At 40.1% G+C, this 17,672-nt stretch overlaps 1 protein-coding gene and 1 pseudogene across 1 annotated transcript in view; one reads left to right on the top strand and one right to left on the bottom strand.

Annotated features, from left to right (window-relative positions):
• The window catches only part of ZNF18 (zinc finger protein 18), a 28,683-nt gene that overhangs the window by 2,265 nt on the left and 8,746 nt on the right, over positions 1 to 17,672 (bottom strand). The window contains 3 exon segments of the mRNA XM_058283470.2: positions 3,893 to 3,976; positions 3,979 to 3,999; positions 4,670 to 4,754. Coding sequence (XP_058139453.1) covers positions 3,893 to 3,976; positions 3,979 to 3,999; positions 4,670 to 4,754 — 190 coding nt within the window.
• LOC101444010 (serine/arginine-rich splicing factor 5 pseudogene) lies at positions 14,516 to 15,548 on the top strand (annotated as a pseudogene).

The raw sequence follows: 17,672 nt of genomic DNA, 5'->3' as shown, positions 1-17,672 counted from the left end.
CAATACCTAAAGAATTGTTTTAAATTTGCCATTGAGATCATTGAACACCTTTTATTTTTTTAAATTTTAATTCCATAGTTATTAAAGGATGAATCTTTTTTTTTCATATATACTGCAAGACTGCTTTCCATTTTTATTAGGAAAGTTATTTTTTTCTGATCAGTGTACATTAGTTTTTTCTATAATAAGAAAAAGTCATTTATCTGTCATGTTCATGGAAAATGTTTTTCATCAATTTATTTACTCTAATTTTGGATGGCATTTTTATATGCACAGAATTTGTGGACTTTTCTTTTTAAACATAGTCAAGTCTATTCATCTTTTCCTTAATGATTTCTTCCATTGCTTTTGTGCTTACAAAAACTGTCCCATACAAACGTTAAATATTCACTCACTTTCTTCATTATTTTATTTTCATATTTTATCTTTTTAATTTGCAACTTTCTTCAGTACATGATATACATAAATCTAAAACAACTTGTTCTCTTAAAGAGTCTTTCTCCAACACTGCTCAATGAACAATGACTCATCTCCACTGATTTTTGTTTTTTCTTCCTTAATCCTATGTTAAATTCTTATATAGACCAGCATTTCCTCCTGGGCTCCCTTTTCTGTTTCACTCATCTGTGTGCATCTATTTTTTTATCAGTAATATACTACATTAGTGATTTTACCTTTATTATATTAGGTTGGTACAAAACTAATTGCAGTTTTGCATTGTTGAAATTTGCTGTTTGGTATTAGCATACATTCTTAAATAAATGTAGTCATGTTATATATCATTTTAATGTGCATTTCTCGCTTTATGGTTTTTTGCTAATGACATTACTTGCTGTTTATTTTATATTTATATTTATATTAGACTATGGAAATGATGTTAGACAAAAAGCAAGTTCGAACGATTTTATTTGAATTCAAAATGGTTATAAAGCAACAGAGACAACTCACAACATCAACAATGCATTTGGCCAGGAACTGCTAACAAACATACAGTGCAGTGGTAGTTCAAGAAGTTTTGCAAAGGAGATGAGGGCCTTGAAGATGAGGAGCATAGTGGCTGGCCATCAGAAATTGACAATGACCAATTGAGAGCAATCATAGAAGCTGATCCTCTTAAACTACATGAGAAGTTGCCAGAGAACTCAATGTCAACCCTTCTATGGACATTTGGCATTTGAAGCAAACTGGAAAGGTGAAGAAGCTCCATAAATGGGTGCCTCATGAGCTCAGGGAAAATAAAAAAAAATTGTTTTGAAGTGTCATCTTCTCTTATTCTACACAAAAACAACGAACCATTCCTCAATCAGATTGTGACATACAATGAGAAGTGAATTTTATAAGACAATGGCGATGGCCAGTTCAGTGGCTGGACCAAGAAGAAGCTCCAAAGCGCTTTCCAAAGCCAAACTTGTATCAAAAAAAGATCATGGTCTGTTTGGTGGTCTGTTGCCGGTCTGATCCACTACAGCTTTCTGAATCCTAGCAAAACCATTACATCTGAGAAGTATGCTCAGCAAATCCACGAGATGCACCAAAAACTGCAATGCCTGCAGCCAGCACTGGTCAACAGAAAGGGCCCAATTCTTCAGGTCAAAACCCAACTGCACAGTGCATAACCCAATGCTTCAAAAGTTGAACAAATTGGGCTACGAAGTTCTGCCTCATCTGCCGTATTCACCTGACCTCTTACCAACTGACTACCACTTCTTCAAGCGTCTTGACAACTTTTTGCAGAGAAAATGCTTCCACAACCAGCAGGATGCAGAAAATGCTTTCCAAGAGTTCGTGGAATCCGGAAGCACAGGTTTTTATGCTACAGGAATAAGCAAACTTATTTCTCATTGTCCAAAATGTGTTGATTGTAATGGTTCCTATTCTGATTAATAAAGATGTGTTTGAACCTAGTTATGATTTAAAACTGATGGTCCAAAATCACAATTCCTTTTGCACCAACCTAATATAATAGACTCTTAATAGTTACAGATGTAACATTCATAAGACATTCTTTCAAAACTTTTAAAAAACTATTCTTGCCTGTTGAATTCTCCCAGATAAACTTAAGAACCATTTTTCCAAATATTAAAATTTAGGAATTTAATTAGAAGTGTGAGTTTATGACGTCTGGAGGCTCATTCTCTGCCTGGCCTGCTCTATCAATGAGCTGCTTTTCCACATGGTCAAATAAAATGGCACAATCTCTCCTGTGACTTTTGCCCTTTGGTCCTGCTCTGGACTTGGCAGGCAGACTAATTATTCTATCTTTGACACTGGTCCTATTCCAGTTGTTTGTATGCTAGTCCAGAGTCTCACCCCTGCCTGCCTGGACTCCTGCCTCAACTTCCCACAGGGTTCCTCTCCTCAAGCATTTCTCTTCCAGTCTGTTCTACATACTGCTCCCAGACTAACCTTCCTAAACCTTTTTCATGAATTCTCTTGCTAAAGAAGAACCCACAATAGGTTTTCTTTGCCTGTCAAGGCAGGCTGGCCTTCTAGACTCTCAACAGTCTGATTCAAGGAAGAATGGGACCAGGTCAGCATATGGGATGAATAGGTTAAAAAAAACAAAGTGAGTAGGGATATAGTTTGCTATACATCTAACTATCAAATAAAATCAACAATCTTTAAAGCAGTACTTTCTAACTTCTCTGCCACTCACAGTCAGAAATACATTTATATTGTATACATAAAATAAAAATTTCCTGAAACATTACCTACCCCCCACTATTGTGATGCATTCAGGTACTTTCTATTCAATTTATTTATTTTTTTTAATACCAGGGGCTGGGGATTAAACCTGAGACCTCATATGTGGGAAGCCATCCCTCAATCACTGAGCCACATCAGCTCCCAGAGTTGGTTGTTTCATTTGTGTTGCTTATTTGTTTTTATTGTTGTTTAGGAGGCACTAGGAACCAAACCCAGGACCTCTTATGTGGAAAGTGGGCGCGCAATTGCTTGAGCCACATCTGTTCCCTTCTATTCAATTTTATTGTTTCACTTTTTAAAATGCAGGTTGCAAACCAATAAAATGACTTCATGACCCACTAATGAGTAATGAAATGCAGTTTGGAAAATACTGCTTGAAAAGAATACTTATGAAATAGTATAATGATTAACATATGTTTAATATTAAAATCATGTCTCAGTTGATGCTTGGTCTTCGGTCATAAATTAGCAGAGGAAAGTAATTATTAACAAAGGACAAAGAAAGGCTTGTCATACAATTCCTATTCTTGGTCCTTTTCTTTAAGGTTCAAGGATTTATTGTATATGTGAAGGTTTGTCTGTGTGTGCTAGTTTGATAGCTAGGTTTTACAGAACTGCAATGTTTTACAAAGAGTTTGGAAAACAAGAGAACAAGTACAGATTTCTTCTTCCCCAATCTTAAAATACATAATTTATCTGAAGTATTGTATTGTTGCTGTTTAATGAGAGTTGGGTGTACAGAGACTAAAGCATTTTTTCTGATTATTTGTTTGGTTATATTTTGTTGAAGGTTGGTTGCTTACTATTCATTATAATCAGAACAGGAAAATTCTAGTTACTAAACCTCCTTGCCAGGAAGGGTAATAATGGCTATTATATAATCTTCCTTTGCAATGGATTTCTAGGCATGTTTGCATTGGTCTCAATCTTAGTAGCTTTCATTCTCAGAATTAGGAATATCACAAGTTTACAGACAAGACTGATGAGAGCAGATGTGTCACTCTTCCATGGTTAAGTAAATGCATCAACAGCCCTCCAGCCAGATACAAGGAGACCCAATCTCAGTATTCACATGAACTGACCAATCATGGCTAGTTCCAACAACACTAACAGAAGCCACCACCACCATCCCCAGTGTAAGAAGGAGAGGTTAGAAATGGCTCAAAACCAATGAAAGCTCACTCACCTATGCAGGTGGGTCTAGGGGTCTTCTCACTGGTATGAAGGTATAGTCCTGCTAGCTCCTCCCCATTCTCTGTTGAATTACTTGGTCAGGTTTGGAATTGGAAATACCTGATCCAGAGAAAGATAAGTATGTGGGCCTGGGTGAATGTGGAGGGCTGGAGTCCAAGCTGTGTCTTTCAAAGGAGCACCCTAGTCAAACATGAAGGGAGGCCTGGAGGCTACTTAAGAAGGATGTTGTGGGGCTTGCAAAAGACTAGAACTCACCAGATCACCAGGAAATGTGATGAAAACCAGAAAAAGAGAGTAGGCATGTGGCAGGAGGGCCTACAGATCACCAGGCAGGCCGGGGCAAGGGTCGTGGCTAAGTCCCAACCCACAGCTGGTTGAGGCAGTATGGGTTAGTAGAAAAGACCATGGACTCAGAACCAGCCACAGGTGACTTCTATCTTGACTCAGCACTTACAACTTATGTAACAGCGAACAGGTGGCTTCAACCAACACTTGCTTTCATCACCTTTAAAATGGGAGGACCATCGGCCATTTCATAGGGCTGATTAACCATTTAGAGATTAATGGAATTACTACACGTAATGCACCAGTTACAGGTGCTGACACTCAGCATTTATACAAGTAAGTCCTCACTGTGACTCTACTCCCAGCTATGTCTGTCATGATTTCCTTCACCCAGAGAACTTCAAGATGAGCAGGGATCTCTACAAGAACATAGAGATTGCCTATCAGCTTTCCAGTCCTTCCATCAGGTAACCCATGCCCTCACCTCCTGAGACCATTTTCCCATAGGTCTCCAGCATGAGATCCCAGTATTGTTCCTTTTGTGTAGAATCCAGGTGCTTCCACTGCTCCTGGAAAAAATACAATGCCATGACCGTAAACATGACTGCTGTAAAGGTTTTGAACCCTGCCTTCCCTGCCTAAAGTCAAGCTGAGAAGAAAGCAATTTGCATTAGGGACCTGCCAGCAGTAGTGCTAAGAAACTATGAGAGAGTGGTTCAAAGACCCCAAAGGAGAGGCCAAGAGAAAAACTAGTCCCTATGTCAGCATTTCTTGCCATGATTAGAAAACATTTAGGTTTAAGCTGTATGTATTTAAGAGAAAATCCTTCCTGTTGAATAGGGAATTTAAAGAAGGCAGAAGCCTTTTCTACACTTTTCTCTTGGAATCTGTCAAGTGCTTAGAGTGGGGCTCTTCGAACAGTAGGAACCCAGCATTCCCAATATTTAATTAAAATCTGCAAAATCAAGGAGGAAAAGAAAGAAATTGAAAAGCAAATGCAGGGAAGTTGACCTGGCCCAAGGGATAGGGCATCCGCCTACCATATGGGAGGTCTGCGGTTCAAACCCCGGGCCTCCTTGACCCATGTGGAGCTGGCCCATGCACAGTGCTGATGTGTGCAAGGAGTGCCCTGCCACACAGGGGTGTCCCCCACGTAGGGGAGCCCCACGTGCAAGGAGTGCACCCGATAAGGAGAGCTGCCCAGCGCGAAAGAAACTGCAGCCTGCCCAGGACCACACACACGCACGGAGAGCTGACACAACAAGATGATGCAACAAAAAAGAAACACAGATTCCCGTGCCACTGACAACAGAAGCAGACAAAGAAGACGCAGCAAATAGACACAGAGAACAGACAACCGGGTGGGGGGGGGAGGGAGAGGAGAGAAATAAATAAAATAAATCTTAAAAAAAAAAAAGAAATGAGTTTGAAACCTCACCCTGAAACAAAGATTAGTGGATTCAGAGGAGAGAGAATTGTTATGGCCAAATACGTTTAAAACTTCCCAATAGATCTGAGTTTAGGGTCTAATATGAAATCAGTTTTCTTCCCAGTTCACAGGTAATTAATGGGTTCTCTGGAGGAAGGTGTCCCTCAATTATCCCCTCAAGGAGCCCCTCTTTCCCATGGAACTCTAGACAAGAACTTCAAAACAGGAAATGCCATCTGACTAGAGTCTACTTTTATGAATTCAAATTTCAATCTCTCCAAGAAACCAAACCTTTAGAAACTCAGCTTGTATAGCAGAATGATTAACAGCATTGCTTTGGAGCCAGACATTCTAGTTTTCAAGTCCTAGCATTGCCACTTTCTAGCTGTGTGACCTTGAGTAAGTTACTTAACCTTTCTGAGCCCAGTCCACATCTAATAATAGTACTGAACTCATAAAACTGTCAGGAGGTTTGACAGAAAGAATGCAAGTTCACCTATTTTCGTAGCATACTATAATTTTTATTCAAAGCATTCATAACAGTTTATTAAGTATTCATACATATCCCCATATGCATCATTATTTGATTACTGTCTGCCTCTAACAGTATAATATTTAAGCTCCATGAGAAAGGAACTCTGTCTCTCATGCTCCCCACTGTACCTTCTCAGTCCCTGAGACCTTGCTTGGGACAGAGTGGGCACTCGATATATGTGGTCTAGGTGAAATTAAGCACTTAGCAAAAAAGTCCTCAGTAGATGCTGTATATTATTATTACCAGACCCTCAGTCTCCTAAACTCATCCTAAGGGTGAGCAGAAAGAAAGAGGGATTCTGTATGTTTATAGGAACCCCAAAGTGACTGGGTGCTAGCAGGCATTATTGTCATGAATAGCCAGGTTACAGGAAAGAGAAATGACCAGAGGAATTATGAGGTCGTTTTCATAGTACGTTGGAAACTGAGGCAGAGTGGCCTCTCAAGGAGAGACGTGCTGTCTCCATGCTAGTGCTGTCTCCATGGCTATGCTTGCACCCTAAGGAATGCGGTAATTAAGAGTTCCTGGCAAATGGGATGTAGCTGTTAAAGGCTGAAAGGAAAGATGAGCACATACCTTTTGTAGTGAAGAGAACACTTAGACTTTGTACCTTGAGAAAAGATTTTTTAAAATTCCTTAGACTATGGGTAATGCTGATAGTTAATGTGTGTTGCTGCTTGATGACACGTAGGCTGTGTGTTTATGCTTACTGGCATGTAGGCTACGTATGCCTGCTTCTTGTCACGTACACTGGGGTATATAGAGAGCCCCTTGTAAACAATAAAGTTGTCTGAGGAGTCACTACTCACAGACCCCCTGATCCCAGCTCTCTCGCTCTTTCTTTCTCTTTGTTTCCTTCTCCCTTCTCTCTTTCTTTCATTCTCGATGCCCTTCAGGTCCAAATCTCCAACAATAGTACACACAATGTAATACTCAGGGAAGTCATTTTCAGTCCTAAATCAAGTGTGCCCTCTACCCCATCAAAGGAGAAGTAGAGAATGGCTAAAGGAGAACTGGAATCACCAAAGAGCCTTTCATTAGAAGATGCTGGGGGAAAAAATGGGAGGAGTGGATTTTTAAAGGTAAAAAGGATAGGAAGCTGAAAAATGACCTCAATGCACTAAGGTATAATTAAAAATCGATAACTCTACAACTTAATGTGGTTTTACATTTTTAATTTTTTTTAAATGAATGTGCTAGCATTTTATTATTAGCACCTTGTGACTGAAGCTACTTTTAATGACTCCCCTCTCCCCTCCCCCAAAAAATAACCACTGAGCAATGCAATGAACACAGGAGTTCTTTTTCTTCATGTTCAGAATGTGCACATCCTCGCCTCAGCACTGGCAGAGCAGAAGATGGGAATGCCAAGTCCAGAATGTCTGACTGGCTTCCTAACTCACTGGATGCAGGACCTATCCATGGGCACCAGTGCTGTAGTTAACAAGAAGAAAAGAGTCTACAGATGGCCAATAATAAAACAAAAAAAGAAAGAAAATCAAACAAATAAAAATTTTTTAAAAAAGGTCAATAAACACATGGAAAGATGCTCTACATCATGAGCCATCAGGGAAATGCAAATCAAAACCATATGAGATACAACCTCAGGCCCACTGCAAGGGCTACTCTTAAAAAACGGAAAATAGCAAGTGTTGGTAAGAATGTGGAGAAACAGGAACACTTGTTCGTTGCTGGCGGGAATTTCAAATGGTGTGGCCACTGTGGAAAATAGTGTGGTGGTCCTTCAAGAACACAGAACTACCGCAAGACCCAGCGATCTTACTTCAGATATACACCCAAAAGACTTGAAAGCCAGAACTCAGACAGATACTTGTATCCCAATGTTCGCAGCAACATAATTTACAATAGCCAGAAGGTGGAAGCAATCCAGATGCCCATCAGCAAATTAGTAAAGAAAATGTAGTATATACATAATGGAATATTATTCAGCTCTAAAAAGGAATGAAGTTCTAATGCATGCTACTAAACAGATGAACCTTAAACATATCGTGTTGAGTGAAGTAAGTCAGACACAAAAGGACAGATATCGTATGATTCCACTTAAACGAAATTGCTAGAATATGCAAATTCATACAGACAGAAAGTAGAGTACAGGTTACACGGTAAGGGATATGCAGAAAATGGGAAGTTAATGCATAAGGGGAGCAGGGTTTCTGTTTGGGGTGATGGGAAATTTCTGGTAATGGATGGTAGTAGAAAAATAGCTAGAAAACAGACTGAAACAGCCTAGACAAAGATCCTCTAGGGTTTAGGACACCAGGTGAAGGCTGGCTGCCACCCAGAGGAGAGAGGGACAAAGGAGGGAAATCGCGACGACAGAACTGTGAGCTGAAACCAGCAGCTGCTGCTGCCAGCACCATCTCCCACACCAAAGACACTTTAGACTCTCAGGCCTCTGGGCCTGTGGCTACAAAGGGGGCTCCAGGGACCTACAAATCCATGAAAAGGGAGAGAGAGGGACACAGCCTAAGGCTGACTCAGCTTCTGACTCACAAATTTGTTCTGCTGTGTCCCAGGACCCTTCCAGGCTGCGCAGGGCAGGACCACTGTTTGCCTTGGGAGCTGGCAAGGGGCTAAAGATACAGGACCCTCCTGATCCCCTTCTCTACAAAGGGGGACTGACTGTTAAGGACTCAGAGGGAAGTAGAAATATTTTCTAGCGGGGTAAAGGGAGGGGGCTGCCAGAGAAGGCTGGAGAACTGTCTCAGAGAAAGTCTCAGAGAAAGTTTGAATTACAAGGCTGAAAACCTCCAGACAGGAAGCTCTATCATATTGATCCTGTCTGTGTTGCAACAAATATATTCCCACCAGGCACTGAAGTGAAAGCTGCCAAAGAGCACCATCTGCTGGCAAACCAAGGAAGTTCATGCAAGAAAATCAAAAATACGTAGAAAAGGCTTTTTCCAGCCTCTATAGCCTCCCTCTCCAATGCCCTAGGAAGCAAGGCTACCAACCATTTACTGGGTCCTGTGCCCAGTTTTTAGCAACTAGCAGGGACAATCCTAACAATCCAGGTTGAGCCAAGAATCAAAATGCAACAGTAACGCACAGCCTCCTGCCACTAAATCCCTACAAAAGAGAAAGAAATTGAGCATCTGAGTAAACTACATCCTAATCAGATGCCCAGACATCAGCAAAAAATTACTAACCATGCTAAGAAAACAGAAGACATGGCCCAAGAAAAGGAATATATTAAAGCCCCAGAAGAGATGCAGGATTTGAGAGAATAAGCAAGATGTGTACAAATTTCCAAAATCAAATTAATGAGTTGAAAGACAATATGGTTAAAGAGATAATAACATCAAGAAGACACTGAGCGAACACAAAGAAGAATGTGAAATCCTGCACAGAAAAGGAACAAAGCTCATGGGAATGAAAGACACAATAGGTGAGATCAAAAACACATTAGAGGCATACAAGAGCAGACTCAAAATGACAAGAAAGAATAAGTGATACAGAAGACAGAACAGCTGAAATTGAAAAGAGAAAAGAAGAGAAGGAGAAAAGAATGGAAAAAATTAAGCAGGTGCTCAGAGCTGAATGACAACATGAAACACAACAACATACGTGTCATGGGAATTTCAGAAGAAGAGAAGAGTAATGAGGAAGTAATAGCTGAAAATTTCATGAAAGAAATGAATTTACATGTCCAAGAAGCGCACTGTACCCCAATCAGAATAAATCTGAATAGACCTACTCCAAGACACATACTACTCAGAATGTCAAATGTCAAAGATGAAGAGAAAATTCTGAAAGCAGCAAGACAGAAGCAAACCCTCACATACAAGGGACACCCAGTAAGACTTAATGCAGATTTTTCTTCAGAAACCATGGAAATGAGGAGACAGTGGTATGATACAATTAGGATACTGAAAAAGAAAAACGGCCAGCCAAGAATACTTTATCCAGCAAAACTGTCCTTCAATAAGAAGGTGAGTATAAAATATTCACAAACGAACAGAAACTAGGAGAGTTTACAAAAAAGAATCCACCTTTGCAGGAAATAATAAAGGAAGCCTTACAACCTGAAAGGAGACTATAGAAGAAAGAATAGCAGACCGGATAACCAAAAGAGTAAAAAGACAAAAATATGATGTAACATATGAAAACCAAAGAACAAAATGGTAGAAGTAAATAGTGCATTTGCAGTAGTATCATTGAATGTGAATGAATTAAACTCCCCAATCAAAAGATACAGATTAAGAGAATGGATAAAAAAAAAAAATGAACCCATTCATATGCTTACAAGAAACTCACGTTAGAACCAGGGATACAAAACAGTTGAAAGTGAAAGATTGGAGAAAGATATTCCACATGAATAGTAACCAATAAAGAGCAGGGATAGCTATAATAATATCAGACAAACATACTTTAAATGCAAAAAAGTTGTAAGAGATGAAGAAGGCCATTATATATTAATAAAAGGGACAATCCACCAGGAAGATACAACAGTCATAAATATCTATGCACCTAAGCAGGGTGCCCCAAAATATATAAGACAAACTCTGGCAAAACTGCAGGGAGAAATGGATATTTCTACAATAATCATTGGAGACTTCGACACCACACTCAACACATTACATAGAACTAGACAGAAAATCAACAAGGAAACAGAGAACTTGAACAATATGATAAATAAATTAGACCTAAGAGACATATACAGAACACTGCATCCAAATTCAGCCGATTAAACATTCTTCTCAAGTGCCCATGCATCTTTCTCCAGGATAGACCACATGTTAGAGCACAATGCAGCCCTCAATAAATATAAAAAGACTGAAATTATACAAAGCACCTTCTCAGATTATAATGAAATGAAATTGGAAATCAATAATAGACAGGAAAAAAGTTAATTCACAAATGTGTGGAGGCTGAACAACACAGTCCTAAATAATCAGTGGGTCAAAGAAGAAACTGCAAGTGAAATCAGTAAATATATTGAGACAAATGAAAACAAGAACACAACTTATCAAAACTTATGGGATACAGCAAAGGGAGCCTTGAGAGGGAAATTTATAGCCCTAAATGCCTATATTAAAAAAGAAGAGCTAAACTCAAAGATTTAACTGAACAACTAGAGAAACTAGAAAAGGAACAGCAAACCAATCCCAAAGCAAGCAGAAGGAAAGAAACAATAAAGATTAGAGCAGAAATAAATGAAAAGGAGAACCAAAAAACAATAGAGAAAATCAACAACACCAAAAGCTGGTTCTCTGAGATCAATAAAATTGACAAACCCCTAGCTAAACTAACAAAGGAAAAAGACAGGAGATGCAAATGAATACAATCAGAAATGAAAGAGTGAAGTTATGACTGACCCCACAGAAATAAAAGGGTTCATAAGAGGATATTATGAGAAACTGTATGCCAACAAACTAGACTACCTAGATGAAATGGACAAATTCCTAGAAATGCACAAACAACCTACACTGACACTAAAAGAAAAAAGAACTTAACAAGTCAATCACATTTAAAGAGATTGAATCAATCATCAAAAATCTTACAGCAAAGAAAAGTCCAGGACCAGATGGCTTCACAGGTGAATTCCACCAAGCATTTCTAAAATAATTAACACTAATCCTGTTTAAACTCTTCCAAAAAATTGAAGAGGAGGGAAGATTACCCAACACATTTTATGAAGCCAACATCACCCTAATACCAAAGCCAGATAAAGATACTACAAGAAAAGAAAATTACAGACCAATCTCTCAAATGAACATAGATGTAAAATTCTCAACAAAATACTTGCAAATTGAATCAAAGAGCATTTCAAAAGACTTATACATCATGACCAAGTGGGATTTTTATTTCTTGTATGCAAGGTTGGTTCAACATAAGAAAACCAATCAACATAATACACCGTATTAACAAATTGAAGGAAAAAGAACACATGATCATCTTGATCAATGCAGAAAAGGTATTCAACAAAATCGAGCATCCTTTTTTGATAAAAACACCTCAGGGAAGCGGACTTGGCCCAATGGATAGGGTGTCCGCCTACCACATGGGAGGTCCACGGTTCAAACCCCAGGCCTCCTTGACTCGTGTGAAGCTGGCCCATGCACAGTGCTGATGCACACAAGGAGTGCCATGCCACGCAGGGGTGTCCCCCCCGTAGTGGAACCCCACACGCAAGGAGTGTGCCCCATAAGGAGAGCCGCCCAGTGCAGAAGAAAGTGCAGCCTGCCCAGGAATGGCACCACACACAGGGAGAGCTGACACAACAAGATGATGGCAACAAAGGGAAACGCAGACTCCTGGTGCTGCTGATAAGGATAGAAGTGGTCACAGAAGAACGCACAGTGGGTGGACACAGAGAGCAGTCAACTGGGGGGGGAGGGGTGAGAAATAAATAAAAAATAAATCTTTAAAAAATAAATAAGTTTTAAATATACTTCAAAAGATAGGAATAAAAGGAAAATTCCTCAGTATGATAAAAGGCATATCTGAAAAACCCACAGCCAACATCATACTCAATGGCACAGGTTGAAAGCTTTCTCTCTAAGATCAGGAACAAGACAAGGATGTCCGCTGTCACCACTGTTATTCAATATTGTACTAGCAGTTCTAGCTAGGGCAATAAGACAAGAAAAAAAAATTAAAGGCATCCAAATAGGAGAGGAAGAAGTAAAACTCTCACTATTTGCAGAGGACACAATCCCGAAATTAGAAAATTCTGAAGTATCCACAACAAAGCTACTTGAGCTAATAAATGAATTCAGCAAAGTGGCAGGATACAAGATCAACATGTAAAACTCAGAAATGCTTTTGTGCCCTAGTACTGAACAATCTGAGGAGGAAATCAGGGGAAAAAGTCGATTTGCGATAGCAACAAAAAGACTCAAATACTTAGGAATCAATTTAACCAAAGAAGTAAAGGAGGACATATATGCAGAAAACTACAAAATACTAAAAGAAATGTTAAAAGACCTAAACAAATGGAAAAACATTCCATGTTCATGAATTGGAAGAATAAATATAAAGATGTCAATCTTGGGAAGCAGACTTGGCCCAATGGATAGGGTGTCTGCCTACCATATGGGAGGTCCGTGGTTCAATCCCCAGGCCTCCTTGACCCGTGGGGAGCTGGCCCATGCTCAGTGCTGATGCACGCAAGGAGTACCCTGCCAAGCAGGGGTGTCCCCCACATAGGGGAGCCCCACGTACAAGGAGTGTGCCCCATAAGGAGAGCTGCCCAACACGAAAGAAAGTGTGGCCTGCCCAGGAATGGTGCTGCACACACAGAGAGCTGACACAACAAAATGACACAACAAAAAGAAACACAGATTCCCGGTGCTGCTGATAAGGACAGAAACAGTCACAGAAGAACAAGCAGCAAATTGGGGGGGGGGGATAAATAAAAAATAAATCTTTAAAAAACAAAAAACAAAAAACACGTCAATCTTATCTCAATCTTACCCAAACTGAATCTTTTTTAAGATTTATTTTTTATTTATTTCTCTCCCCTTCCCCCCGACTGTCTGCTCTCTGTATCCATTCACTGTGTGTTCTTCTGTGTTCACTTGCATTTTTGTCATGTGGCACTGGGAACTGTGTCGCTTTTTGTTGTTATTGTTGCATCATCTTGCTACATCAGCTCTCTGTGTGTGCGGCACCACTCCTGGGCAGGCAGCGCTTTTTTCACATGGGGCGGCTCTCCTTGTGGGGCACACACCTTGTGGGGCACCCTCCTTGCACATGGGGCATGCCTACGTGGGGGACACCCATGTGCCATGGCACTCCTTGTATGCAGCAGCACTGCGAGTGGGCCAGCTCACAACACAGGTCAGGTCGGTATCAAACCCGGGACCTTCCATATGGTAGGCGAACACTCTATCAGTTGAGCCACAACCACTTCACCCAAACTGATTTATAGATTCAGTGCAATACAAATCAAAATCCTAACAGCTTACTTTACAAAATTAGAAAAGGCAATTACCAAATTCATTTGGAAGGGAAAGTTACCTTGAATAGCCAAAAGCATTCTGAAAAAGAAGAGCAATGTGGGAGGAATTTCACTGCCTGACCTTGAAACGTATTACAAAGCTGCAGTGGTCAAAACAGCATGGTACTGACATAAAGACAGACACATCCATCAGTAGGATACAACTGAGAATCCAAAAATAAACCCTCACACAGTCAATTGGTTTTTGACAAACCTATCAAGTTAATGTTAACAGGACAAAACAGTCTCTTCAACAAATGGTGCTAGGACAACTAGATATCTATAACCAAAAGAATGAAAGAGGACCCCTATCTCACTCTGCATACAAGAATCAACCCAAGCAGATGACTCTGTCACAGACTATGGACCGCTCTGGTCTCAGCAGCTAAAGAGCCTGTCCGGTAGCCAGTCATCATGAGTGGCTGTCGAGTTTTCATCGGGAGGCTAAATCCAGTGGCCAGGGAGAAAGACATGGAAAGATTTTTCAAGAGGTATGGACGAATAAGAGACACTGATCTGAAAAGAGGCTTTGGTTTTGTGGAATTTGAGGATCCAAGGGATGCAGATGATGCTGTTTATAAACTTGATGGAAAAGAACTTTGCAGTGAAAGGGTTACTATTGAACTTGCTAGGGCTCGTTCTTGAGGTGGAAGAGGTAGAGGACGCTACTCTGACCGTTTTAGTAGTCACAGACCTCGAAATGATAGACAAAATGCTCCACCTGTAAGAACAGAAAATCGGCTTATAGTTGAAAATTTATCCTCAAGAGTCAGCTGGCAGGATCTCAGATTTTATGAGTCAAGCTGGGGAGGTAACCTTTGCGGATGCACATTGACGTAAATTAAATGAAGGGGTGGTTGAGTTTGCCTCTTATGGTGACTTAAAGAATGCTATTGAAAAACTTTCTGAAAAGGAAATAAATGGGAGAAAAATCAAATTAACTGAAGGCAGCAAAAGGCACAGTAGGTCAAGAAGCAGGTCCCGTTCCCGGACCAGGAGTTCCTCTAGGTCCCAGAGCCGATCTCGTTCTCGTTCTCGTAGTCGCAAGTCACACAGCCGGTCAAGGAGCAGGAGCAGGAACCGGAGCAAGTCCCGTTCTGTTAGTAGGTCTCCTGTGCCTGAGAAGAGCCAGAAACGTGGTTCTTCAAGTAGATCTAAGTCTCCATCATCTGACCGCCAGAGGTCCTGGTCCAGGTCAGAGTCCAGATCAGTTGACAGTGGCAATTAAACTTTAAATAACTTGCCCTGGGGACCTCTTTTTAACAAAACAAATTCCCTAACCATACTTGCTAAAAATTCTGTTAAGTATGTGCTTTTCTGTGGGGGTGGGATTTGGAGGGGGGTTGGGTTGGACTGGATATCTTTGTAGATGTGGACCATCAAGGGGTTGTTGAAAACTAATTGTATTAAATGTCTTTTGATAAGCCTTCTCACATTTTTGTGAATGTCTGAGGTATACAGTTTGTGTATACTGATAGAGCTCTTTTATAACTAAAGCAAATTTAATTTTTTTTGTACTAGAAAATACTTAAACATTTTAGTTCCTGGTTATTCAAATACATTAATTCAAAATTAGCTTAATGTCTCAATTAAACTAATGAAAGGCTTTGGACACTTCAAAGAGCCTAAATTTGCTTGTATATAAAGGCTTACTTTGAGTTTTCCTTGTTGGGGTTAGGGTATCCTCCCACCCACCCTTTTAACAGCTGCACAGCAAAGCAACCCATTAAGGCAGCTGTTTGTTATTGGTAATAAAATAGCATAAAACTGAAAAAAAAAAATCAACTCAAAATGGATCAAAGACCTAAATATAAAAGCAAGGACCATAAAGCTACAAGAAGAAAATGTAGGGAAACGTCTCCAAGACTTTGTAATAGGTGGTGGTTTCTTGGATGCACAATGAAAGAAAAAATAGATAAATGGGACCTCCTCAAAATTAAACACTTTTGAACCTCACAGGACTTTGTAAAAAGGGTAAAAAGGCAGTCAACTCAATGGGAGAAAATATTGGGAAATCACTTATCCAATAAGGATTTAATATTCAGGATATATAAAGAGATGTTACAATTCAACAATACAAAGACAAACAACACAATTAAAAAATAGGCAAAAGATCTGAACAGACATACGTCCAAAGAAGAAATACAAATGCCAAAAAAAATTATGAAGAAATGTTCAGCATCACTAATGATTAGAGAAATGCAAATCAAAACTACAATAAGATATCATTTCACCCCTATCAGAATGGCCACTATTAAAAAGACTGAGAACTACAAGTGCTGCAGAGGCTGTGGAGAGACAGGAACACTTATTCACTGTTGGTGGGAATGCAGAATGGCACAGCCACTGTGGAGGACTGTTTGGCAGTTCCTAAAGAAGTTGAATATTGACTTGCCATGGGACCCCACAGTACCACTACTGGGTGTATACCCAGAAGAACTGAAAGCAGTGACACACACAGAAATCCACACATCAATGTTCATAGCAGCAGTATTCACGATTGCCAAAAGTTGGAAACAACCCAGGTGTCCATCAACTGACGAATGGATAAACAAACTGTGGTGTATTCACATGACAGAATATCATGCAGCTTTAAGAAGAAATGAGGTCATGAAGCACATGACAACACGGGTGAACCTGGAGGACATTATGGTGAGTGAAGCAAGCCAGACACAAAAGGACAAATACTGTATAACTGCATTACGATGAACCAAATATATTGTTATGATTCAAAAAGAAAAATTTGTATGTATCCAGTACATTTAATTGAAGAAAAAAAATGGATGGTGGTGAGAGCAGTGCAACACTGTGGATGTGATTAATCCCACTGAACTGCATACTTGGGAGCAGGTGAGATAGGAAAGTTCATGTTCTATATTGGTTTCCACAATTTAAAAAAAAAAAGAGACAATAACAACAAAATGTGACAGGAGTGCGCAAGGAATGGCATGTCACACAGGGACGCCCCCACATAGAGGAGGCACACGTGCAAGGAGTGCGTCCCACGAGGAGATCCACCCTGCATGAAAAGCGCAGCCTGCCCAGGAATGGCACCGCACACATGGAGAGCTGATGCAGCATTGATGACGCAACAAAAAAGAGACACAGATTTCCATGCCGCCTGATGAGAATACAAGGGGACACAGAAGAACGCACAACGAATGGACACAGAGAGTAGACAATGGGGGGCGGTGGGGGGGGAGTGGGAGAAGGGGAGAGAAATAAATAACAAATCTTTAAAAATAAATAAATAAGTGAATATCCATGTTCTTAGAAAAAGCACAGAGGCATATTAAGTGTTCAAAGAGCACGATGAATACTACCTACTCTCAAAGTTTTAAAAAATTGAAGAATAGATAGGAGAAAGGAAACAGAAGGAAAGAAGAGGGGAAAGGGGGAAGGGAAGGGAAGGGAGAGAGAAAGAGCAAATGTGGCTAAATGTGTAAAGTTGGTGAATCTGGGTATCTGGGATTGGGGGTAAGAGGTATGCTGGAGTCCATTGTACAGGTTTTGCATTAGTTTTGCAAGTTTGAAATTATTTAAAAATAAAAAGTTGA

The sequence above is a fragment of the Dasypus novemcinctus genome, chromosome 21 (assembly GCF_030445035.2).
Source record: "Dasypus novemcinctus isolate mDasNov1 chromosome 21, mDasNov1.1.hap2, whole genome shotgun sequence".
Taxonomy (NCBI): Eukaryota; Metazoa; Chordata; class Mammalia; order Cingulata; family Dasypodidae; genus Dasypus; species Dasypus novemcinctus.
This window is presented reverse-complemented; position numbering and strand designations above follow the sequence as displayed.